The sequence below is a fragment of the Eumetopias jubatus genome, unplaced genomic scaffold, assembly GCF_037043125.1.
Source record: "Eumetopias jubatus isolate StellerSeaLion01/CBP00866 unplaced genomic scaffold, mEumJub1_p1.0 scaffold_7, whole genome shotgun sequence".
NCBI lineage: Eukaryota > Metazoa > Chordata > Mammalia > Carnivora > Otariidae > Eumetopias > Eumetopias jubatus.
In genome coordinates, this window is record NW_028274813.1 from 5,507,455 (window position 1) to 5,534,335 (window position 26,881).

General features: G+C 52.1%; 1 protein-coding gene across 1 annotated transcript; it reads right to left on the reverse strand.

The window, feature by feature from the left end:
- On the reverse strand, window positions 1-25,655 carry CYP46A1 (cytochrome P450 family 46 subfamily A member 1). Its single transcript, XM_028101112.1, has 15 exons — window positions 25,534-25,655; window positions 18,867-18,947; window positions 18,273-18,354; window positions 12,456-12,529; window positions 11,455-11,541; window positions 10,606-10,744; window positions 9,748-9,858; window positions 8,758-8,908; window positions 8,485-8,547; window positions 7,605-7,677; window positions 5,040-5,124; window positions 4,312-4,422; window positions 1,114-1,202; window positions 366-432; window positions 1-168 (listed from the first exon to the last, which is right to left on the reverse strand). Exons 1-15 carry the CDS (start codon window positions 25,653-25,655, stop codon window positions 1-3), a joined length of 1,503 nt encoding a protein of 500 aa, XP_027956913.1.
- Window positions 25,656-26,881: the final 1,226 nt, after the last annotated feature.

Consider the following 26,881-nt stretch of genomic DNA (forward strand, 5'->3'; position numbering starts at 1 on the left):
TCAGCAGGGCGGTGGGGGTGCGGGCTGCCAGCCCCGGGGCAGCAGAGTACACAGCACAGGGTCCAGCGGCTTGAGCGTGGCCTGCTCCTGCAGCCCATAACGCTGCCCGGGCACCAGCCGGAACTCGAGCCTCTGCAGCAGCTTGGCCATGACCACCTTCACCTCCATCTGTGTGCAGAAGTGAGGAAGGGCAGGAGGCACGGGGTGTGAATGTGCAGCAAACCCTGCAGCCGGCTGGCCCAGCCCCTGGCCCCCGGCTCCCAGCCAGGGGTCCCAGAGCAGGGCTCTGAAATGCCTCCTGGCCCAAGACGAAACACCACCCCTGAAGTCAGCTCCGGGCAGAAGCCCCAGCCCTGGCCTCCTACCTGAGCAAACTGCTGCCCGATGCAGGAGCGCGGTCCCAGAGAGAAGGGGAAGTAGGTGAACCTCGGCCTGCAGGGAGAGAGGAGTCAGGAGGTGGCAGTCCTGTCACAGTTCCACCCCAGCGGTGACAAACCCATCCCTCGCTGATGTACGGCCGTGCACCAGGGCTGGGTTTTGCACACACTGAAAACATCAACAGCTGGCTCCATCAGGCTCTGCATCAGCATTTTCTCCCGTTATCCTCCTCTGGAGCCTTCCAGAAGGAGCTGTTATTATCCCCAGTTCACAGAAGGAGGAACTAAGGAGCTCACGATCCTATGGCACTTCTATGTTCAGCTGATCACATGTCCAGTTCTGGGCAGAGTCTGGATGCAGGTGGCCTGTCCCTGGAGCCGGCCACCCCACCCCCCGTACTTTCAGGCATTCACCCCCATAGCGAGCTCCAGAGGGAGCCATCAAGATTCCCATTTCTCAGAGAGGACCGTCCTAGCAGGGGGAGGAGCTGTCCCTGGCTCCTCCAGGGAGTCACAGGGCTTCAACCCCAGCTCTGCGGCTCCTGGCTGCGTGCCCTTGGACAAGTTACCTAACCTCTCTGAGCTGTGATTTCGTCTCCATAAAAGGGGGCAGAGTGCAGATAACAACTCCCTCACAGTGATCTAAAGGCTCTGTGGGCTCAGGGGTCACAGGCCGTTCAGACCAGAGATCACTGGACATCCTTCTCCCACATGCACAGCTTGAAGAGAGACTTACTTGGGTGCTTTGGGGCTGAAGCGATCGGGGTTGAAAGTCAGTGGGTCCTCAAAGTACGTGTCCATACGCCCCATGACGTAGGTGCTGAACTGCGGGGCGGAGGATCCACTTGTCTCTGGTTCCCAAGATGGTCACCCTCACACCTCCCCGACCCGCTGCGGCCACCCAGTGGAGTGACCAGGAGCAGAGGAGGCCCACCCCCTACTCTACTCCACCCACCCATCTGGGCCAGTGTGGGACTCCACTGGCTCCTGGAAAGTGCCTGAGAGGAAGGAAGGGGACAGCCCAGTGTGCCAACAAGGGCATCTGGCTGCTGCATCATCCCATGCTTGGTCCCGTGCAGTGGGGGGACTACAACTATCCCTATTTTACAGATGAGAAAACTGAGGCTCAGAGAGAGGTTCATGACTTGCCTAAAGTCAGCCGGCAAGTAAGTGGCCAAACTGAGATTCAAACTCAGGTCTGCTTCAAGAGCATCTTTCTCAAGATCTCTGAGAGCTGTTATTTGACACAAGGCTTACATCCGGGGTGTGGAGGGGGGGCGGGGGCTGGAGAGGGGGTGAGGCAGAGGAGCCCAGGGGCGCACTAGCCTTTCGATGCATGCCACGTCACCTCCCTACTGGGGTTAATGTTCCGTGCCCCCGGCCTCCATGGGCCATACATGCCCCCCATAACTCGGGCCCTGGGTCTCAACCTCTGCCTCATTACTCCTGCACAAAAGAGCTCCCTGAGCCCCCTCTGCCCCTGGTTCTCTGTGCTGAGAGTCCAGGGCAGGCAGGGTGAAGGGAGGGCCTGGAATGAGGCTCTGAAAAGTGGGTGGGAGCATAAGGTGGAGAGGTGTCTGAGATCAGCGAAGGGCACCTACTGTGTGCTAGGGAACTTTGCCAGACACGTGACTACATTATTCTTCGACTCTTCTCAGTCAACTGTGACTCGGGCATCATCTTACAAGGAGGGCACTGAGACCCAGAGATGACCCAGCCTGCCAGAGCTGGCACTGGAACCGAGGTCTGCCCACTCATGGCCCACACAGCTGTACACCTGCCCAGCCAGACGTAAGGGCATTCTAAACCACCACCTCGGTCACTCAGGCAGGTGGAACTGGTGCAGGAGTGTTAATAAGAAAAAAAGGGGAGCAGATAAACAGAATAAAGAACACACCCTGATATAAGCTGGAGAGGGCGTAGCAGAGTCCTGGGAAGCCCAGGTGGGGCAGGATGGGGGAGGGGGCTGCCTGATAGAACCAGAAGCATGTCGCTTTCCTTTGTGGATAAAAATGGGTCATGCCATGGGCTGAACTGTGTCCCCCTAAAATTCTTATGTTAAAGTCCTAACCTCAGAATGGGACTGCATTCCAAGACAGTCTCCTTAAAGAGATAATAAAGTCATAATGAGGTCATTAGGGTGGACCCTACTCCAGTCTGGCTCGTGTCCTTAGAAGAAGAGGAGATTAGCACAGACCCACACAGAAGAGGTCTTGGGAGGGCACGGCCAGAAGGTGGCATCTGCAAACCAAGGAGAGAGGCCTCAGGAGAAACTGACCCTGCCAGCACCTCGATCTTGGAACCGCAGCCTCTAGAACTGTAAGAAAGTACATTTCCACTGCTAAGCGCCCCATCTGTGGTGCTTTGTTCTGGCAGCCCCAGGAAACAAAACCAGACCCCTACCTCACACTATACACAAAGTCAACTCCAGGTGGATTCGAACTTAACTTGCAAAAGAAAAGTGTGAAATTGTTAGAAGACAATGTAAGCGACAATGCTGACCTCAGGATGGGGGCGGGGGGGGGGGGTGGGTTCCCTAAGACAAGAGAAGGGACCATTACAAACTTAAGAACTGCAGATCATTGAAAAGGCTTTAACAAAGAGAATCCACAAACCTAAAGACGACATTTGCAACCCACATACCTGACAAAGGATTAACACACGAATTTTTAAAGAAGCACTGCAGAGCGAGGAGGCAGCCCAGAAGGAGAAAAGTAGCACAGGGGCATGAGCCCCACTGGGAACTAACCAGGAAAGTGCAAATCAAGACCACAGAGAAGTACCTTCCTTGCACTTGTTCAATTGCAAAAAATAAGAAGCTGGGCCATATTAGGTGTTGGGGAGGATAAGGAACCCCGTTGGTGGGAGTCCAGGTTGGCACAGGTGCTCTGGAAAACATTTTGGTGCTACCAAATCACCACACTAATCATTCAGCTATCCCACACCCCAGCCCTCCTGCCTGTCTGCACCGTCCACCGGTCACGCAGACAGGAACAGTGGCAGCAGCACTCAGGAGAGCAGGAAACGGGGCACCTCTCGGATGCCCACTGACCCAGAATCGAAAACGGGGTGGTGGTCCCCACACAGCAGAATATGATACAGCAGTGAACCGAGGGCCTGCAGTCACAAAGCAATCCTGGGACATATTACCTCGTGGACATACACACACGCACGCACGCACGCACGCACAAAAAGGCGAGGCAATGGCAAGCACAAAATTCAGGACAGTGATTGCTTCTGGAGGGAAGCTGGACAGGGACACATTTCTAGTTTGGGGGTGGCTTTCCAGGAGTCACTGTGCATGAAGGGATGCCCGATGAGGGAATACATGAATGCATGTGTAAACAAAGAAACAAGTAGGGGCGCCCAAGTGGCTCAGTCGGTTGAGAGTCTGAATCTTGATTTTGGCTCAGGTCATGATCTCAGGGTCGTGAGATCGAGCCCCGCTTGGGCTCTGTGCTCAGCATGGAGCCTGCTTAAGATTCTTCTCTCCCTCTGCCTCTGCCCCTCCCCACCCCTCTGCTCGCGCTCTCAAAAAAAAAAAAAAAGAGAGAGAGAGAGAGAAAGAAACAAGTAAAGGGGTGGGGGAAGTCACCCTCCGTGGGAGAAGGGGCTGTGGAGGGGAGACAAAAGGAATTGAACAGCCTGGGGCCAGCTGTGAAACTGGGCATATCTTGTATCTGCCCCCAGCCAGCTATGTGACCTCAGGAAAGTGACCTAACCTCTCTGAGCCTCAGTGTCCTCAGATGTAAACAGGGTGCCTCCCTTCCAGAGTCATCCACTGTAACCTTACACCAGTGTGAAAGGGAAGAAAGACCTCACAGTGTCATAGTGCAACTTGAATGAGAAACCCCAGTGGTGACAACGGGGCCACGGACGTCCCGACCTCAGAGCTCGGTCACCCTGGGGGCAGGCAGGGAGGGCCCCCACACACCAGGAGCGGGGTGTTTCCGGGCACTCTGACCCCGTCAATCAAGGTCTCCTCCTCCAGCAGGCGAAAGGTGCCCCACGCTGGCGGGTACAGCCTCAGCGACTCTTTGAGAACCTACAGAAGCCACACGGGGAGACAAGGAGCGAAGTCAGGAGACGCCCCCAGAACGTGCCAGTGGTGTGCCCCAGACCCAACTTTGCTCCCACATCCAGGACCGGGTCCCAGACCCCCGCCAAGTTAGCCTCACCTTCTTGTCCAACCCCTCCTGTCACAGAAGGAGAAACTGAGGCCCAAAAGAAGGGGGTTGTGCAGAAACCACCATGGTGGAGCCCGGACCAGGACCCAGGCCTCCCTCTGAACCAGGGCACCACCACCCCGGAGGAGCCCTTCCCCAGCTCAAGCCAGGCCTCCTGCTGTGCTTTGTCAGGGACGGGAGGGGGCCGCTGAGTCTGGCCCCTGGTGGCCAGCTTGAGGCTCCTGGAAGCGCCTGGCCTCCCCTGGAAATGCAAACAGCGCCATCGGTCATTCGATCAAGGATCAAGGTCTGCTGGTCTGGGGAGTTTTTTTCGTTTTGTTTTGTTTTGTTTTGTTTTGTTTTGTTTTAATATCCTGGGACATTCTCACGTGCAGTGAAGTTAGAGAACACCCATAGGAAAGAGTTCAGGGGGGCGGCAGGCCTGGCTTGACGAACCACCCACAAGCGCCCAGAAGCTTCTCTCCCGCCCCCCCACCTGGGACAGGTACTGCAGTCTCCCCAGGTCGTCACAGTCCAGGTGCCTCTTAGAACCGATGACCTCGTCCACCTCCGCCTGCAGCCTGTCGGGGCAGATAAAGACAAGCTCGTCCCCAAGGAGAGGTCACCCCCTACTACTTTTAGGAAGGAGGGATGGAGGGGAGTGTGGAGAGCTGCCTGGGGCACCCCATCGGTCGCACGCACGCACGCACGGCCCGCCCCGCCCCATTGTTGAAGACATCCAGGAACCCACGTCGCAGCCGAGATGTCTGAGCAGTTGGCAATTATGTTCCGGGGCCTTACAATATTCCCCCTCCGTGCTTGCTGCTTGGAACCGGCTGCAGAAAATAAACGCACCACCAAACAAGCGCTCTGCGCTGAGCAGCCTGGCTCAGCCTGGCTCACAGCAGCCGACAGCGGGAAACAGAAAGAGCATAGGGATGCCGGCTGAGTAAACCTTAAGACAGGCACCGTTAGAAGAATATGCAGCACGGAAAGTGGATTTGGACCACATCACGCCCACGAGGAATGTCACACCAAGCGTTAGCAAGGGTGTGGAGCAAGCGGAACCCTTGTGCATTGTCCGTGGGAATGGAACCTGGTGCAGGTGTATATGGAAAATGGGATGGCAGTTCCTCAAAACATGAGATGTAGAATTACCATATGCTCCAGCAATTCCACTCTGGGTGTGTGCGCCCCCACATTGAAAGTAGGGTCTCGTAGCTAGATACCTGTACACCCAAGTTCACAGCAGCAGCATTCACAGTAGCCGAAGGCCAGAAGCAACCCCAGTGTGCATCACCACATGAATAGATCAACAAAATGTGGTCTCTCCATGGGGCGCCTGGGTGGCTCAGCGGTCTAAGCATCTGCCTTCGGCTCAGGTCTTGATCCTGGGGTCCCAGGGTTGAGCCCCATGTCAGGCTCCCTGCTCAGTGAGGAGTCTGCTTCTCCCTCTCTCTCTGCCTCTCCCCCTGCTCCTTCTCTCTCTCATTCACTCTTACTCTCAAATAAATAAATAAAATCTTTAAAAAAAATGTGGCCTAACCATACGATAGAATATTATTCAGTCTTAAAAAGGAGGGAAGTCTTGACACCTGCTAAAACATGGATGGAACTTAAAGGCATTATACTAAGTGAGGTAAGCCAGACAAAAAGGTCAATTACTGTGTGATTCCTATATGAGGTCCCTAGAGGAGTTAAAGTCATAAAGACAGAGAGTAGAATGGGGGCTGAGGGGGGCCCAGGGGCTGAGGGGGTTGGGAAGCTAGTGTTTACTGGGGACAATGTCCGTCGCAATGATGAGAAAGTTCTGGAAATGGTGGTGGTGTTTGCACAGCCATGGGAATGTGCTTAATGCCACTGAACTATGCCCTCAAAAATGGTTAAAATGGCAAATTTTAGGGGCGCCTGGGTGGCTCAGTCATTAAGCGTCTGCCTTTGGTTCAGGTCACAATCCCAGGGTCCTGGGATCGAGCCCCGCATCGGGCTCCCTGCTCAGCAGGAAGCCTGCTTCTCCCTCTCCCGCTCCCCCTGCTTGTGTTCCCTCTCTCGCTGTGTCTCTCTCTGTCAAATAAATAAAATCTTTTAAAAAGGGGGGGGCAAATTTTATGCATGTATGTGTGTGTATATATCCACAGTATAAAAAAGGGGATTTGGAAGAAGAGTTTACAATAAATAATGTGGGGCAATGTGATAAAACACACGGTGAAATTCAGTAGTTAATCGTGAACTGCCTCCAGGGGTGGGGCACCGTGGGTGGAATTATTATTATTATTACTTACTGTTATTATTATAACTTTTCTGCTTTTTCCAAATTTTTATAAAGAGCATATTAGTATTATAGATATATTTAAAACCCCAACCAACCATCTTATCCTCGCAAGCAATCATTCATGTCTGCCCGTGGACGCTGCTGATTAACAACTGTAGTCAAGGCTTTTCCCGCCTCTGGGCCTCCCGCCCCCACGCCTGTCGGGGTTTTCAGAGTGCTTTCACATTGGCGCAGTCAGTCTGTGCAATGGTCGTCGAGGGAACCGTTTGTATTTAAGGAAACCAATGGCCCAGCTCAAACGCCGTCTCCTGGGTACCCTCCTTTGTCTCGCCGGCCGAGGATAAGCCCTTCCTCAATGCTGAGTTGGAGTTCTGTTCAGTTCTCAGTGCCAGCCCCTGGCCAGGCACTGAGCACAGCGTGGGGAGGGAAAGAGCCACGGTCCCTGCTTTTTTGGAGCTTCTAGTTTCATGACTGAAATAGACTCAAAGCAAACCGGCCCTGGAGAAAAATGCATTCATGAGTTGGGAAGAGCCTAGGAGGGGAAAACACAGAATAGCTACTTTAGGAGTGTGAGAAGGCTTCTGCAGGGCTGGACAAGGAGTTCTCCAAGAGAAAAGCAGGGAGAGGAGCTTCCAGAAGAGAGATTGGCATGTGCAAAGGCCCTGGGGTGAAGAGAAGCAGGACACCCTGGAGGAGGCTCAGCCGTGGGAGGCACAAGACAGCAGACAATCCCTTCACCAGCGTCAAGGGGAGCCACTACCCCCCCCACCAAGTCTCCCCCTTCTGTACCTTGCCAAGATCTCAGGCTGGCGGGACAGCTCCATCACCGTGAATGCCAAATGATTGGCAGAGGTCTCATGGCCTGCGGGAAAGGACAGCAGCAGTTCTACATGGGGCTACCAGGCTGCTGCTGGTCCGGCCCACCTGCCTCTGAGACTCTGATCCCATGGTGGCAGTTCAGGTCCTCACTTCTGCCCCCTGCAACTGAGCTGGGTGTCCAGATAGGAAGGAGATAGGCTGCCCCCCCATAGATCCCCTGTGCCAGCCACTGTAGCCCAATAAATGGCATTTGCCCCCAGGCATCTGGTTTTTACACCCTAAAAGCTCCTTCTGGGGCGCCTGGGTGGCTTAGTCAGTTAAGCGTCTGCCTTCAGCTTGGGTCATGATCCTAGGGTCCTGGGATCAAGCCCCGAGTTGGGCTCCCTGCTCAGTGGGGAGTCTGCTTCTTCCTCTCCCTCTGCTGCTCCCCCTGCTTGTGCTCTCTCTCTCAAATAAATAAGTAAAATCTTAAAAAAAAAAAATTTGATGAGCAAAGGAATGAAGTTGCCTGGCACATCTTTTTGTGCTGGTCTAATGCAGGCCTCCTCATAAATGCTGAGGGGGTGGGGCCTTGACTTTACATGGCCAAGCTCTCCTGAGCCCAAAAAGGCAGCTTCACGCCCCCTCACAGTGGCCAGCTCCATCACCGGGTCAGCAGCCACCGAGAAGACCTCCCAGACCTCCCTGAGCAGAGGCAGGCCTTCTGCTCCTCCATTCCAGCCCCTCACTTCTGCAGCAGAACTCCACGCAGACAACTTGAAACCTCGCCCAGAGTCAGGTCTGAGGGGATGCCTGGTTCCCACCATTTCTGCAAAGCCTTGAGCCCTTGGCCACCCCTGGAGCCACAAACCAGCAATGAAGAAGGTGACGAAGTTGTCCAGCAGGATCTCATCGTCCTGGGCCCCCTCTTCAGCTGAAAGACAAGGAGGGTCTCAGGGCCCAGCAGCAGACACCTGCTACACTCATACCCCTTGTTCCCTTGCCCCACGGCCCAGCGAAGAAGCAAACGCCCTTCTCCCCGGAAGCCAGATAGAGACACCCGGAGTCAAGTGTGATCAGCCACCATGACAGGGGGCACCCCTGCCGCCCGGCCCTCCCAAGGCCCACGTGCGAGCCCTCAAACCTTTGAGGATCTGTGTGAGGATGTCGGCAGGGACGTCCTCCCCCCTCTTCAGGGCCTCCCGGCGGCGCTGGACCCAGTCCTTGCCAACCTGACGCAGAAAGCGGATGCTCTCCCGGATCTCGCGGACCTGCTTCCACTTCCCTGGCATAAACTGAACAAGAACTCCCGCTCAGGACGCCAACCGGGCACGCGCGTCAACCTCTCCCTCTCCCCCAGCTCCGAAACGACTTTAGAAACCTACAGCAGCACTGGCAAGCTGGGAGGTGGGAAGACTGTGAGAAAATTCTAGAAATATATAGAAAAGATAAAGCAGCCAAGATTTGACCAACATGGCAGGCTGAGCCCAAGCATTGGCTTCCCTTTCCTGTACCAAATCCCTAGATATGATGGGAAAGGTGCTTGGAAAATTAGAAGGGATCCCTGAAGGTTGGAGGTGGCTAGGGACTGCAAGGAAGGAGGAAACCCCAGCCAGAGGGAAGGGAGGTAGAATCAACTGCAGAAAAGACGGGGTGGCATTAGGGGATCCCAAGCTCAGAGGCCGAAGTCCCAGGGAACAGGAAGAGGCCCTGGGCGTCTGAGGATCAACTCAAGTACCACCTCTCCCCCTTCTTCCTTCATGCCTGGAACAAGGAGGTGATAGCTGGAGCTGCAGCAGCTATCTTATAACAATGAGGTGATACACTGGAGACAGCAGAACAGAAAGACAAAAAATTCCAGGAACATCTGACATTGTGGCCCTAGCACAGCCCTCCTAGACTGCCAGCTTCAGGATGATTTTACATGAGAGGAAGATTAACTCCTAATTTACTTAAACCACTTTGATTTTGATTCTCTACACTAGGTGATGTATGCAAATCCTAACTGATTCAGAAGTCACTTCAGTCATAACCAGAGCTCAAAACCCATTCTGAAAAAAGGTCACTAGAGGAGGTGCTGCAGCAAATTAGGACAATGCCAGCTCTGATCACCGGAGGGGTGTGGGGGCAGTACCTTCGCCAGAGTGTTGCGAGATGCAGTAATCCCCTCCAGGATGAGTTTCACCTTCCGGGACAGAGGCTTCTGGGCACCCAGCAGCATGCCTGTCTCCATCCCAAAAGCTGCCTGGGGGAGAGAGAAGGGCAAGGTCTTCCCTGGGGGAATGGGAAGACTTGAAGACCCAGGGCAGAACCTGGCGCTGCTCAGGTAGAGACCCAGGCCCTGGGCTAAGGGTTTATATGCATTGTGTCATTGACTCCTTATAATGACCCATGATGATTCCAACCTCATGGGATATGGTGAGGACTACGTAGCACATAGTAGCCACTCCACAAACCTTGGCTTCCTTCCTTGACAAGATGCATTTCCCCAGAAATGCAGCCTTCCTTGGTGTCCCTTCTATACCCAGCCCCCCAATGAATTACTGGGTGACAATGACCCTTCACTGTGTCTGCACTCCAGCCGCCTGAACCGCCCTTATCCAGGCCGGTGGGGGGGTGGTTATTGGGCCACTGCTGAGCCTGCCAGGGTGCAGAGCCAAGCCAGACCCAGGGCAGGTGCTGAAGGGAGGTAGGTTTTGGGCTGGGAGGCAAGGAGACCTGAGATCCAGTCCAGCTTCGGCCACTGACTAGACACAGGCCAGCCCCCACACCTCTCAGGGTCCATTCCCAGAGAATGAGTTAGTAGCCATCATCTCGTACAAGTTTCTGCTGAATATTCAAGGAGATATGAAGTTCCCCATGCAGAAGAAGGGGTTGATGTGTGGAGGATGAGGAGGAGGGGGGGGAACGCAAGGGAAGGGAAGAGAGAGAGAAGAGCAGCCCTCTGACCCCTGTCAGACCCCGCGCCCACGGCCCACCAGCCTCCCATCACCTTGGCCAGGATGTCCATGGTGGTGCAGGTCAGCATATCCTGCATGGACACCGGGGTCTGCCCATCTGCCTTGGCCTCCAGAATCTCCACCAGCTGCTCGGCTTTCTCGTTGAACGTTTCCATCAAGCTGACCAAGGAGCTGGGGAAACAGCATCCGTTGAAAGAGCCAAGAAATTGGAAACAATTCAAATGTCTATCAACTGATGAATTGGTAAGCAAAATGTGGTATGTCCAATACAATGGAATTTCATTTGATAAATAAAAAAGGAAATTCTGAAACATGCTTTGGCATGGATGAACCTCAAAAATCTTATGCTAAGTGAAAGAAGTCAGGCGCAAAAAGAAATGTTGTATGATTCCATTTATAAGAAATGTCTAGAATACGAAAATCCATAGAGACAGAAAGTAGATTAGTGGTTGCCAGGTGCTGAGGCCACTGAGGGGAAACAGGGAGTGCTTGCTTTTTGGGGTGATGAAAGTATTCTAAAATGGATTATGGTGATGGTTGTACAATCTTCTGAATATACTAAAACCCATTCAGTTGTAAGTGATGAATTGTATGGTATGGAAACCATACCTCAATAAAAGTTATTTAAAGCATAAAATGTAACCAAAAGCGAAAACTATAATAAGGAAAATGAAAAGCCCAGAGGAGGAGTGATGAGGGGAGACCCCCACCCCCATTTATCACTGTCACTCAGTCCCTGACGTTCAGGCCCGTGTCCCTGGCAGCCTGCCTTGCTGTCTCGGACTACTGATGCCCTCACCGCTCACCCTTCAGCTGGGGTGAGGCCCCCTCCCGTGAAACTCGGCCCCCTTCCCAAGGCCCGCCATCTTGGATACACTCACCTGCGGCTGAAGGCCAGGTCCATGACCCTGCGCTGTTTGTGCCAGCGCTCATAGTCACATTCGGACACCAAGCCTTGGCCAAACAGTCTGCGGGAGACACGTGTCTGATGTGAGAAACAGGGAGGGAAGGGGGACTGATGGCTTGATGGGGACAGGGTCACCTTTTGGGATGGTGGAAATGTTCTGGAACTACACAGTGCTGACGATTACACCATATTGTGAACGGACAAAATGTCACTGAGCTGTAATTCCAACACGGTTAAAATGGTGACTTTTGTGAATTTGACCATGATAAAAAAGAAATAAATAAGAAATGGGGTGATCTGGGGTGGCTGGGTGATAGACATTGGGGAGGGTCTGTGCTACGGTGAGCGCTGTGAATTGTGCAAGACTGTTGAATCACAGATCTGTACTTCTGAAACAAATAACGCAACATATTTTAAGAAAAAAGAAAAAGAAGAAGATAACAGGAGAGGAAGAAAAGGGGAGTAAGTCGGAGGGGGAGACGAACCATGAGAGATGATGGACTCTGAAAAACAAACTGAGGGTTCTAGAGGGGAGGGGGGTGGGGGGATGGGTTAGCCTGGCGATGGGTATTGAGGAGGGCACGTTCTGCATGGAGCACTGGGTGTTATGCACAAACAATGAATCATGGAACACTGCACCAAAAACTAATGATGTAATATATGGTGATTAACATAACAATAAAAATTAAAAAAATTAAAATGAAAAAAAAATAATCCTTAAAAGAAAAAAAAAATGGGGTGATCATGTCCCCCACCCCTGCAACCCCTCACCCGCCCCCTACTATCCAGAGGGGAAGGAGGAGAAGAAGGTGACAATGACAACAGCAGTGGCCACCATTTATGGGGCACCTGTTGTGTGCCTGGTAGCCTGGGCCCGGGCCTTCATGCTACGCCCAATGCCCTGGGCCCTGCGGCCCTCTGCCTGCCGCCAGAGGCTTTCCCGTCCTCTACCCCCAGCCTCGCCTCATGCCTTACCTCTCACCAAACACAGTCTGGATTGCGTGGTACATCTTGGAGTCCTTGTTGTACTTGGTGGACATCAGGAACTTCTAAACATCCCCAAAAAGCCAACATGAGCTCGTGCACCCGTGAGAGGCTGCAAAGGACTCAGCAGTTTTCTGGACTCTTGTGAAACAATGCCCTGACAGTCACCATTAACTGAGTCCCAGCTGTGGCGTGAGTACTTCATCCAGCACAATCTCACCTAACCCTCCAGAAACCCTGTCTTCAAGCAACAGCATCTCGTTTGGGGATGAGGAAAGCAGGGCACAGAGGGGCACAGTGATATCCTGTGGCCACACAGCTGGAGTGGTGCAGTGGGGGATCCTCACTTCAATGCCCACGCACGGACCTCACAGCACACCCACCACCTTCCAAAGCAGCAAGAACGAGGAAAGGCAGGTGCTGCTCTGAAACCAGAGTAGGGAAGAGGAGAAGCCCAGAGGGAGGGCTTCTGGGACACAGGAGAGACACTCGGCACAGATTCAGTATTGTTAGTGCCAACCCAGGCATGGAAGTCAAGGAAGGCTTCCTGGAGGAAGGGTCAACTTGCCTCACCACAAGCTGGATGGTAGCAATAGTAACATTAGCTGACAGCTCTTGAGCCAGTATAGCCGAGGGGTTAACAGCTCAGGCTGTGGAGTCAGCTGGCTTGATCCAGGCTCAGCATCTTCGCTCCACCACTTGCTAACTTTATGACCATAGGCAAGTTACTCATCTCCTCTGCCTTCAGCTTCCTCATCTCACATGATGGGGTTAAGAAGAGTGCCTGCCTGGGCAGGTTGCTGTGAAGAGTAAATTTGTTCTACGTGAAAAGTCTAAGAACACTGAGACACAGCAGGTGCTCCATAAATGTCAGGTGCACATCTGCATCCTCTAGCTCACTTAGTGCCCAGTCAGCCCTAAGCTGGGGGTGCTATTTTTATGCTCATCTTACATATGATGAAGAAACTGAGATTTAAAATGTCCAAGGTCACACACACGGTGAATGGTGGACATAGGATTTGAATCCGGGCAATTTGCCGTGGGACAGAGGAAAGGGAAGGCTGTGATCCAGGCAGGAGAAGCCCAGGCCACATGCTGCCTTCAGGCAGAGTGAGAAGTGGGGAGGGGCAGCAAGGGGGCTGGATCCCAGAGGTCTGCCTTATAGTACAGTGAGCTTTACCCTGTGGACGCTGGGAAGCAGCAAGATGATATCTCTACTGTACATTAATCCGGGGGCTGCTGGTATCTGGGATCTGAGCCTGGGGCTCTAATATCAATTTTTCAGCTGAAAGGAAACCCCCAAAATGGCTGACTTTGGATCATGAGCCACATCCTAAGAACCCACCCCACCTACTGTCATTTATAAACCAACTTCCGTTACTACCCACTTCCTGTCCCTATGACAATAAAGGCCCACCTCCCAGGTCCCTCTCAAACATCCCTAAATAGTCCAAGGTCTGTGCCAACCCTCCCAACCTAAACCCAGGAGTCCCCCACACTGAGGCACAAGAGGCTCCAATCAGGTGTCCGCATAGTTGGGGGTCCCCATGCCTGCTGTCCCTGGGAATGGGGATCCTTCGAAGGCCCAGTGAACTAGGTTCTGGGACATGAGGGGTACATGGGACACCCTCAGCACCTTCGCTGCCTTCTCTGGTTGTCCACACTGACAGCACTCTTCTGCGCATTAAGGGATAACTGCTGGGGACTTGCCCTCTTGCCATAAGCAATAAAAAAAAAAAAAAAGGCAAAATGCATGAAATGTCCGTTTTCAGACACTAGACAAGAGGAGGTGCTGGATTATGAATCCTAAGCGAAGGAAAAGAAAAAAAAAAAAAGATGTGAGCCCTACGACCAAAGATTACTCCAGCTTTCTACAATTTCAGGATAAAGGCACTAGAAGATAAAACTCAGGTACATCCCAGCAGGCTTTCCAAGTTGATGAGACAGAAATCAGCGTCCAGACAGGCCAGAGGAGGCTAGAATTTGTAAGGCAGAGAACCTGAGGGGAGGGGGTTATGCATATAAAGAGCTCCTGTGCAGAACTCTGCATAGGGATCCCCTACATCTTTGGATGAATACCAACCTGTGCATGCGTACAGTGAACACAAGACCGAGTTAAAAACTTCTAGGAAAAGGAGAATCACTGAGTAACTACAGGCTGAACAATTCTCAGAGCTTACGCAGGCCAAGAACTGTTCAAATTCCCACTGGCCCGAGTTAAACCTCAAACATAAGGCCTTTATGTGGTCCCCAGAAGGGTCACTCCTTAGTAGTGGGGCTAAACTAGCTCTAGAGTAAAAGTTGACCCAAGACCAACCCTATAAAAGCCTTAAAGCAAACCTGGAAAGGATCAAACTTATCCACAGGCAACTTTACCATCTTCCAGAATGAATTCCAGCACCCTTTAAAGGAATGAAACAAGAGTGAGCACTCAACAATATACAACTCACAATGCCCAGGGTCCAACATGCAATCACTAGACATACCAAAGAGCAGAAAATTCTACCGATAACCAGGCCCAGAAATAACAGAGAGGATGGAATTTGCAGACAGGAACTTTAACACATTTATTACAAATATTGCAAACATGCTCAAGGAACCCACGTATCCAAGAAGTTCAAGGACTCCTACAGAGCATTAACAAAAAGAAAAGTATGCCAAGGCAGATCATAATCAAATTTCTGACACCAGTGATAAAGAGAAAATCTTGAAAGTAGACAGCGATGAAGTAGTATATTATTTGAAGATAGACTAATATGAGGTAAAGATTGTACTATAATTCCTAGGACGACCACTAAGCACGTGGTGGAGATAAAATGGAATACTAAAACATACTCCATCCAAAAGAAGGCAAGAAAGGAGGAGAGGGGGACAAACAACAGACAGGACAGAGAACAAAGAACAGTGAGATTTAAACCTCACCATATCAATAATTACATTAAATGTAAATAACCTAAGCCCTTCAATTAAAAGGCAGAGATTGTCAGACTGTAAAACAGCAAGACCCAACTATATGTTATCTATACAAAACCCACTTTAAATATAAAAACCCAAATGGGTCAAAAGTAAAAGGATGGCAAAAGACATACCATTCAACACTAAGCAGAAGACAGCTGAAGAGGCTACATTAATACTAGACAAAATGTCCTTCAAGAAATGGAATATGACCAAGGATAAAGGGGGACATTTCTAAAGATAAAGGGGTCAATTCCTCACAAAGACATATCAGTCCTAAATGTGTGCACGCCTAATAATAGAACTTCAAAATATATGAATCAAAATTGATAGAAACAAAAGCAGAAATAGAAAAACCCATGATTGGGGCGCCTGGGTGGCTCAGTCATTAAGCGTCTGCCTTCAGCTCAGGTCATGATCCCAGGGTCCTGGGATCAAGCCCCGCATCGGGCTCCCCGCTCGGCGGGAGCCCTGTTTCTCCCTCTCCCACTCCGCCTGCTTGTGTTCCCTCTCTCGCTCTCTCTCTCTCTGTCAAATAAATAAATAAAGTCTCTAAAAAAAAAAGGAAAGAAAAACCCATGATTGTGGTCAGAGTTTGACATTCCTCTCCAAGTAATTGCTAGAACAACTATACAGAAAATTAGATGAGGACTTAGAAGATTCAGCTAACACTATCAACCAACTCCTAACTGACATTTCTAAAACATTCCATTCAACAATCACCGAATATACATTCTTTTTAAGTGCTCATAAACATTTACCAAGATAGACCATATAGTAGGTCATAAAACAAGCTTCAATTTGTTTAGGTGGATTGAAATCATGAAGAGTATTTTCTCTGACTTCACGGAATTAAACTAGAAATCAATAACAAAAGATATTTGGAAATACCATAATATTTAGAAATTTAATAACATACATCTAAATAATCCATGAATCAAAGAGGAAATCACAAGGGAAGTTAGAAACTGTTTTGAACCAAATGAAAATAAAAGCACAACATATTGAAATGTATGTTACATCTGTGCTATATATGAGATATATGAAGATTATACAGAGATATCTGGAGATATATGAGATATATGGAGATATATGGCTGTACGTGCTTATATTAGAAAGGAAGAAAGGTATAAAATCAAGTGTTTAAACTCCCACCTTACAAAATTTGCACAAGAACAAATTAAATCCAAAGTGAGTAGAGAAGGAAATAATAAAGAGCAGAAATGAAGAAAATAGAAAATGGACAAACAATGGAGAAATCCATAAAACCAAAAGCTGGTTCTTTGAAAAGATACATAAAATTGATGGACATTTTGCTAGCCTGACTAAGAAAATAAGAGAAAACCTAAATTACTGTTTGCAGGAATGAAAGAAGGGATATCACCACAGAGCCAGTAGACATGAAAAAGTTAATCAATAAATATTATGGACAACTCTATACCAATAATTTTAACAATTAGACAAAATGGACAAAATGCCTTGAAAGACATGAATTACCAAACCCAAGAAAAATAGAAAGTTGGAGTGGTCATAAATCAATTAAAGAAAGTGAGTAATTAAAACAAAACAAAAAGCATTTCCTTCAAAAAAAAATGCCAGGCTCAGATGGCTTCACTGGTGAGTCCTACCAAACATTCAAGGAAGAAATAACACTACCCCATACAAACTCCCTCAGAAAACAGAGGAGAGGGGACCTTTCCTGACTCATCCTACAAGGTCAATTAAACTGATCCCCAAACCAGACAAAGGCGTTATAAGAAAATAATAAATATAGAAACAAAAATTCTTAGCAGAAGATGAGCAAATTGTATCATGACCAGGAATGCAAGGTTGGTTTTAACACTTGAATATTATCAACCAATGCAATTCATCATATTTAACATGTATGGCTCAACTTTTCTCGTTGAGAGTCATGAAGTTCTTCGTATATGGTTTTTGGTAGCATGCTTTAAAAATCTTAAACTGTGTCTATATTTGAAATTGAATTAAAAAAATTATTTTTAGCATCTTCTTAGAGACACCTGGTTGTTCAGCCTTTTCTCCTGATATGGACCCTAAGTTGCATTTTCTCCTTCTCATGCCAAGAATCACCCTGCACATCTGCTGAGTTCCCACTGTGAGAACAGAAGCACCATCATTCATTGAGCAATTGCTGTGTGCCAGGCACGGGCTAGGTGGCTCACACATGTTATTTCAGCTTCATGCTGACAACCACCTGTCACAGAGGCATCATCCCTATTTTACAGATGAGGAAACAGAGGCCCAGAGTGATGGCATAGCCACCAGACTTGAGCCCTGTTCAGCCAACTCCAAGGTAAATGATCTGATGGCCATTCTTAGTACCCACATGGCAGGTGCCATCCTGTACCTAGTACGGACCGATTGGAGCTCCCTGTCTGTTTCCTCATCTCTGACACGGGGCTGAAGAGAGTCTCTACCCCTGTGAGGATTAAATGGGTTAATAATCGTGAAGTACATAAAGAAGTACATGTCTAAGTATCTTTTGTCCCTTTGTTTGTAAATAAATATTTGTTTATATAAATATTTGTGAGATAAATCAATTGATCTTTATTCTCATGATAGCCCGGGGACAGAGGGGTTATGATCCCACCTTGAAGATGAAGGAACCAAGGCTGAGAGGTGAGTGAGCTAAATGTGTGTGCGCCGCCTGGGCCACACTCCCAAATGGTGGGTGGTCAGAGAGAAAGATGCCATTCATTTCTGGATCCTTGGGAAACCAGCCCAAATGCTGGTGCCCCCGGGACATCTCTCCTACAGTCCCTGGGGCTGAGTTTCATGCCCCCAACGAGGGAAGGGAAGGTCCCTCCCCATGGAATCCACTCTGCTTCCTACCTTGACCGATTCAGGGCTCGTGACAATGACGGAGGTTTTGTGGAAGACGTTGACCCGCACGACAGGGCCATACTTCTTAGCCCTGGAAACCAAAATGACCCAAAAGGAGGCTGTCAGCTTCGGAAGATGTGAATATCACCATCACCACCCAGCAGGAGGATCAGGGTGTCCCACCCCAGGACTCAGTGCTGAATCACACCCCCCACTGGGTCTCAGTTTCCACATCCATGAAATAGGGTTGCTACACCCCTTTTCTGGGAATCAAGCCAGATGGTGTCTTTGAAAATGCTTTGGCAAGTGTAAAACACCGCATACACTGACTGTTACTGAGTCACACCCCACACCGAGCTTACAGATGAAGAAACTGAGGCTCAGAGTTTCTGATGGCTAGTCTCAGGTCACACAGCTGGAGAAAGGCAGAACTTGTCTCTGAGCCAGTCTCTTCTGACTCTCCACTCAGAGGAGGAACTTTGGGGGTGGCAGTGACCTGGCCGGGGAGGGGGGAGTGTGTGTGCTGGCCTGGGACATGGAGGGGGGCTGCCCCATGAGGGACCTGGACTGGAGTAAGGGCAACAAATGACAACTAGGACCCACCAATCCAAAAACACATCTTGGAGCACGCGGCCACAAACCTCATCCTTTTTCCAAAAGTAGGGGAGGTGTCCTAGAAGGAAACTAGAAGAAACAGGAAACATTTAAGATCACCAGAAGTCACCATTAAAGAGAGCCCCCTCCCCCACAGGACCCCGTGAGGTTGGCGTTATTAGGCCCACTTTGCAGATGGAAGGACTGAAGCATGAGTAGATATGGTGCTGGCTCAGGGGCACCCCGCGGCAAGAAAGCAGGCAGGACGCGAAGCCGGGTCTGACCAGCTCCAGAAGTCCCCATAGAGGGGAGAGGCTGGGGGCTGGCACGTGGAAGGTGACCAATAATACTGTGTGCAATTACCTTGAGACATCCACTGAACACTGGCTACATACCGGGCACCATTCTACGCCTCACTCCATCTGCCCTCCCCCACCACCTGGAGGTAGGTCTGTTGTTAACGTGTCTTATAGGTGGGGCAGCGGGGGCCAGAGAGGTGGTCATCTGCCTACCACTGCACGGCTGGGACCAGGTCACCCCAAAGTCCTTCTCACCAGGGGATTGTCTGGTGATGCTAAGTCTGTGTAAGTAAGTGTGTGTAAGTGTGTGTGTGTAAGTCTGGTGTGATCCTCAGAATGTGAACAAGTCTGTCTGGCGTCACGTTGCGGCACCTTTTAAGGTATGTCTTATCCCCTGTATGACTTATTCTAGACAAGCTCACTAACTACACCATCTAGAATGGGTGACAAAACTGCAGGTGGGGTTTTCTGGGTCAGAGAACTCCAGGAGGGAGATAGAGAGCAAATAAACAAATAGGTAAGTAAATGTTAAGTTGGAGAGTGATGGGAGAAAAAGCAGAGGGGTAGGTAATCAGAGGTGGGGGTAGGAGGGGGGTTGCCATTTTCTACAGGCAGGTCAGGAAATGTCCCTCTAAGAAGGTAACACGTGAGCTGCCATAAGTGAAGGACTTGGCTGCCCGGGCATCTGGGGGAAGAGCATTCAAGGTCCTGAGATAGGAATGTGCTTGGTAAGTTCAAGGAACAGGGAGCAGGTGTTGAGGCTGGAGTAGAGTGCTTGAGGGAGGTGTGGTACGGGATAGGTTCCCCGAGGCAGGGGGCAGATCCCCAATAGCCTTGTGGACTATTGTCAAAACTTTTGCTTTGACCCCGAAATGGGGGCCACTGGAGGGTTTTGAGCAGAGCAGAGAAAGGGTCTGATGGGTTTTCAATGGCTTGCTCTCTCAGCTGCTGTGCTGAGAGTAAATGGGATGGGCCGGGGGGGGGGCAGGAATGGAGGCAGGGGCACCAGCGAGGGGCTGTGAAAGGGGACAGGGCTCAGACCAGTGCAGTCAAGAAGCCTGGTTTCTGGTGTACGTTCTAGGAGGAGCCAAGTGGACTTGCTGTGTGTGGGTGGGTGTGAGAGTGGTGTCAAGGCTGACCCAAGTCTCCTGGGCTGAGTGCTGGAAGGATGAATGGGGCTGCCATTTACTAAGGTGAGGAGGACTGAGAAGGAGCTGGTGGGCACAGCAGACCCCATCGTGCCCACCTCGGCCCTTGTCCAGGCAGGCAGTATTTGAGGGGCAGCACGGAGGCTCTGCCTGGGGTTCCTGGCTCTGCCTGCAGGAAGCGTGGGCCAGAAGTTCCAGCTCAACACCCCCGGAGCAGCCTCCACCAATGACCCTGCGCCCTCCACCTGGGTGGGGGTCAGCTCTCGGAGCTCCCAGGGAGGTTGCACCTCAGTTGCTCCCAGAGGTAACTTGCTTTATTGGCTGTCTGACTTCTTCTCTCTATCTAATCCCCAACTCCCCCCGGGGATCACCCCCCATTAAGCCACTCATATTTCCATTCTTGTCTCAGGATCAGCCTCTGGGGACCAAGCTGAGACAAGTGGATTGAATTAGGAATTTGGCTTTGAACCTGTCAGGTTTGCAGAGGAAAGCTACTAAGGGAAGCAGGCCAGTACACACTTGAAGCCAGGCTAGAGATGTGAATGTGACAGTCCTCATCAGAGAGGCAGCACTTACAGCCCAGCAACTGGATCAGACCACAAGGGGGTGAGTGGAGACAGAGAAGAGACCCAAGGACTGAGCCAGGAGGTCAGGCAGCAAAAGGACCGCCAGCCAGGGAGACTGAGCAAGAGACGCTGGGGCGGCCGGAGGTGAGCAGTGGGGAGTGGCGTGCGACGCCTGCAGAGCGAGCCGGACAGGGGAGGGGCGGGCACTCGCCCAGGCTGCCCTGGGCCCGGGCAAGACCAGGACTGAAGCGCTCTGGCGCGTGGGGCTGCAGGGAGGTCCCTGGGACCTCGGCCAAAGCAGGGTGGGCGGAGAGGTGGGTGCCAGAGCCCGATGGGGTGGTGGGCCCAAGAGAGGAGGGGAAGGAGGAATGGGGGCCCAAAGATAGGCAGGCTTCTCAGAAGGTTGCTGAGGGGGTGCAGAGCCAGGGGGTGGCAGTTGGAGGGAACGGGAAGGGAAGAGACGGGTGTTTTTTGTTGTTGTTGTTGTTTTTTTTTACAATGTGTTATATAAAAATGGGAATGATGCAGGAGACAAGGAAAACTGGTGGCAGAGGAGGGGGGCGCGCTGCCGGGGCCAGGGCTGCTGAACTAAGGGGACGGCTCTCCTTGGCCGCAAGCACTGCGGTCCCAGCGCAGGGGAGGGGGCGGCTGAGTGGTCCTACAGCCCTGGAAGGAAGTTCTCCCGGGCTGTTCCATTTACTCTGGGAAGTAGGAGGCAAGAATAAAGGCTGAGAGTGGGGATGGAGGGGGAGGTGGCAGGGACTGAAGAGAAGCAAGAACACTTGGGGAGTGGGCGGGCAAATGCAGGAGGAAGGAAGTGCAGCGTGGCCCCCGGGCAGCCGAAGCCCGCTCAGGGTGAGCGGCCTTGAACTTACACTGCTCCACTGCAGAAAGATGGACCGTGGACATCACATACGACTGGCTGTATTTCCATAATAATCTAGCATCCGTGGTCACTCCCCATTGCTGCACGTTTTGGGAGAATGTTCTCTTTTGAATCACCTGAGCGAGAACACAGTCTAGACCCTCCTCACCCTCCCAGGCCTGTCTGAGAGCCCCCTTATAAACACTGGGGCCCGCTGCCATTTGGGGAAGAAGGTGAGTGACACTTCAAGAAAGCCCAGGGGACAGAGTGGCGCGCAGTCCCCACGGCCAGGCCCGAAAGGGAACTAAAACCCATTCCTTCCAGTTCCTGCAGGGGGCGCTGGGGAGGCAAAGGCAGAGCTGGAAGACCAGGTGTCTGGAAATAAACAGGTAAGGGATGGTAGAATTCCCGGACCGTAGAATACTGGGACTGGGCTTGCGGGGCTGACAGAAGCAAGCCCCTGCTGGTAGACTGGATATGGCAGAGCAGCCCAGGGAGAGAGAGGAGGGTGAAAATCCCCCTCCCCTGCCCGGTCCGTAGCCCAAGCCGTTTCCTATAACACTGCGGTTGGCACAGTGGCAATCCAAGGTTTCTTGAGGGCAGAGAAAGTCTTGGATGGTAAAGAAGGAGAGGTCATCTGGAGAGCCCACTGTGAGGCCAGCCACAGGGAGGAAGGGAGCCCACGCGACGGCTGAGGGGTGGGTCGCTGCCAGGAGTGAGGGTGAGGGGTCATGACCGTGCCTCGTGCCAGTGGAATGGGGTGGTGAGTGCTCAGCTGGGCACCCAAAGTCCTTTGGATGCGCCACCCAATGGACCCAGCAAGGGGTCGCCACCATCGCCAGGAGCCAATGGGCAATTTGTTGAACAGACCCCACCTCGGGCAACATGGCAAGTAGGAATGGGAGGAGGGAGCCCGTGCCACCCAGGAGCCACACTTGAAAACTCATTCCAAAATAAATAAAAACTAGAAGAGAGAGGCTTTTTTGTTGTCAAGTTTACATTCATCCCACGCTACCAGGAGAGTGGGGGCTGATGAGGAAGTTGAGAGCAGTGAGAGAAAAATGAAGAAACCACAAGTGTTTGCGTGGGATCCAAACGTGGGGTCTGAGTTTTCAGCTGCGACAAGGATGACTGCAGTAGGATGTTGTTTGTGGGGAACTCCAGGAAGACATCCTGGAGGAGAGGGCATCCTGGTGACTCCCGATGAATAAGGGGGAAGATGGGTGGGGGCAGGGGGAGCACAGCAGCTGCCCTTTGTAAGGCAGAGGGATCCTTGCCTGAAAGTTGGCAAAGCCTGGAAGCACCAAGGGGCAAATGTTACTACTAGAGATTCGATATGTACACTTCTTTGCCAACCATGGTGTTGCCGATCATGGTTTGAGGATCCAGGCTTTGAATACCAAAGCATCTGATCCGTGCTAGAAGAGGTTCCAGAACTTTCATTTAGTGCAGTTTTATATGTGACCACCAAAACAACTGTTAATCCCAAATCTTTCTGCATATGCATCGTTCAGTTCACCTCCTTAGAATAAAGAGCCCAACTAGAATTATATTTAATTATATAATTAAGTATTATATAATTAACCTCCTCCCACTCCCCCACCCACCCACATGCACCTGTAGGTCACACGTAGATTCTGCAGTGTAGGATTTGGGGGAGAAGTCAGGCATAAAAGGAAAGAAATACAGACACATACTACTACATGATGAACCTGGAAAACATGATGCTCAGTGAAAGAAGCCAGCCACAAAAGGCCACATAGTGTATGATTCCATTTATATGTAACGTGCAAAACAGACAAATCTAGGGACAGAAAACAGATTAGTGGTTGCCTAGGGCTGGGGGTGGGTGAGGGGTAAGGGGAGATGAGGAGTGACAACTAATGGGCACTGGGTATTTGGAGTGATGGAAATGTTCTGGAACCAGCAGTTAAGATTGAACAACTCTGTCACTATACTAAAAAGCACTGATTGTACACTTTAAAAGGGTAAATTTTATGGCATAATTTTATTTTTAAAATGCAACTTAAAAAAAGAGAGAGATGGGCGAGGGGCAGAAAGGGGCTTGATTTAAGGTCTGCCTTCTCAAGACAAAGAGACTAGACCAGGTCTGCAGTGCTTGAAGCACGTGGGTTTAGACCAAGTCATGATGAGACCCAGCAGAACGAGCCCAAAGCTCATTCAACCCCAAGCTGTTGATGGCTGATTTGAAAAGTTGGAAGGGTGACAGTGTACCTAACAGAGCTGGTAGGCGATTTCCACCATCCACTTTGAATCACTGTTTATCGAGTGTCTACTCTGCATGTACCAGCTGCATGTGCCAGATGTCAGGGACGCAGCAGTGAACAAGACAGACACAGGCCTATGGGAAAGACAGACATTTAACAAGAGGTTGCACAAATAATTACCCAACTCTTACAATGACATAGAGTTTACAAAATGAACATGATATATTCGGGCATGGAAGCAGGTGGGACCTCCCTGAGGAGTTAGCATTGAATCCAAGCCTAGAAGGTGAGGGGAAGAACCACCTAGGTGGCGTGGAAGACAGGGCTGGCTAAGCACGGGAAAAGGAAGACCCCAAGGTGGGCAAGGGCACCTGGGAAGACAGGGAGCCAGCAGGGAGAACAATCGCCTCCCCGTGTCACCAGCCACAGAGATCTTTCCCAAATCCACCAAACAGGGATTCAGGCTTCCAATGCCAGGTCATCTGGCTTGGGCTGGAGGTGGGCACCTTCCAGAATGTTCATGTCCTGAGGTTTTAAAAAGTGTGTCTAATACCATTGTTTATTCATTCATTCAACAAATATTTATTGAGCATCTGCAATGTGCCAGGTGCTGGGGATACACGAGCGAACACACAGCATCCCTGCCCTCCCGGGGCTCACATTCTAAAGGGGGGAGACAGACACAGTCAACAGGTGAACAGACAGTCAACAAGTGAACAGAAGGTAACTTCGGGGGTGATGGCCCCTTAGGAGTCTGGGACTAGGTGGGCTTTACACAGGGTAGATGGGGAACAGCAAGACCCTGGAGCTGCAGGAAGAGGGGTTGCAGAAAGACTGGGGGCAGCAGTGAGCAAGCAAGGGGGGGATGAGAACAGTACAGAGTGGGTTTTGAGAGCTCAGCAGGGGCCTTGCTGGCCACAGAGTGGACTTAATCTAGAATTAGATTTCCTTCTAAAGTGACGGAGAGCTATTGGAGCAGAGAAATGACACATTTGATTTAGCTTCAGAAAGGTAAGCTTCTGGTGTGGGGGGGAGGTAAGTTGGGTGGGGGTGGGGGGCAAGGATGGAATGGAAGTACTAAGGAGAAGACAAAAAGGATATACCAGGACAGAAATACAAAGGGGAATGTGACCAAAGTAGAGTGTATTGCAATCCAGTTTGAGTGACCCCGTTCCAAGTCTCAAAGTTCAGAGTGCCCACTTTAGAGCCAAGGCTGACCCGGGCTTAAATCTAGGCTTACCAACTGTGTGACCTTGGGCAGGTGACTTTGCCTCTGCGCGCCTCAGTCTCCTCGTCTGAACGATGGGGTAACAATAGCGCCTACCTAACAGGGTTGTCGCTGCCATCACGTTTGTGGGGCCCAGCAGAGCGCGGTGGGCGCCGAGCAGCTGCTGCGGCTGTGAGTAATTTGTTACTAAGAATAGTTAGCGCCCCTCTCCAGGCCGCCGTCTCCAAGCGGCCACGCGCAATGGCGAGGCTGGACCCCCGGCCCCGACGCCGGCTTGGACGCGGTCCCCCGGCCCCCCATTCGAGCGCCCCATCCAGGCCCCCGCCCCCACCCCCCGCTCACCTGGGCCGCGGCGGCCCGGGGATGTGCTCGTAGCGGCTGCGAGCGCGGTGCACGAAGGTGCAGCAGAGGCCGAAGGCGACCAGGACGGCGCTGCCGAGCAGCAGCAGCAGCCCGGGGCTCATGGCTCCCGGGCAGGCCAGGCCAGGGTCGGGGCCGGGCACCGAGGGGGCGGGAGGCCGCGAGCCGACTCTGCTGTCAGCGCCGCGCGCCGCCTCGGCCCCAGGCCCGGCGCGACCCAGCACCGCCCACTCCCGCCCGGCTCCGCCCCCGCCGTTTCGACCCCTCCCCGGGCGCTCCGTCCCCGCCAACCACGTCTCCGCCTCCGGTTCCTGCTCTCGGGGCCCGTCCCCGCCCCGCCCCAAGCCCCGCCCCAACTTCAACCCCGCTCACGCTCAGGCCCCGCCCAGAGCATGGGATTTCCGCCAGTCACAACGCCGCTTCTGGCTCGGAACCCCCCCCCCATGCTCCGCCCCCTCCCCGCCTCCCCAGGCCCGGCCCTCGGCCCCTCAAGCCGTATCCCAACAGCAGCTCCGCCCAGAACGCGTTGTCCTTGGCAACCCCGATTCCTCCGCGCTTCCTGCCCCGGCGACAGCGTTAAGTCCTGCTGGCTGGTTCCGCTATCTTGCGCGCCTTCAAATAACGCCGTTCTCCGCGCGCGGACCTAGGCCCCTTCCCTTCTCTCTCAAATCTTCCTGGGAACCCCATCCCAGCCTCCAAAAGCCCGTCTTACTCCGACTGTTCCCATGCCTCTCTCTGGAACCCCCAACCCCCAAAGCTGGTTCCCCCTGCCTGGCCGGTCCCCGCCGAGCGCCGACTGTCTTCCCGCGGGGCCCACGGGCCAGGTAGCGAGGACCCCGAGGACACAGGGAGGCTGTGTCTGCGAAAGAAGAGCGCACAGCTGGACCGGAATCGTCCCTCCTCGCGTCTCGACGCCTCCGGAGCCTCCCAGGCGCAGGAAAGGTCGGGTCGGAGGCGTTGACCCAGGTCAAAAGGAGCCGCAGTTAGAGGGCGTGCAAGTCTGGGTGCGCAAGGTCGCCCTCGACGGAAGGCGACAAACGTGCCCGCGGTGGCCAGAGGGTATTTGTGAAGTAATAACTGAGACTTCCCTCCCGTTTATGTAACCCCTTCTCCTCACCCGTTCGGGTGTGACAGAGGATGCCCAGCTCTGCACTTTTAGTTCTCAGCCCAACACTTGGCGCCCAGAGTGGGAGCACCCAGAGTGGGAGCAGTGGATGGGAAGGGCCGGGTGTGCATGTTCCTAGTCCCCCTCAATTCCAACGGGCTGGGGGGGGCGCCCAAAGATAGATGCTGCCGGGTTCCTGAGAAGGGGACATGCCCCTGCCCCATT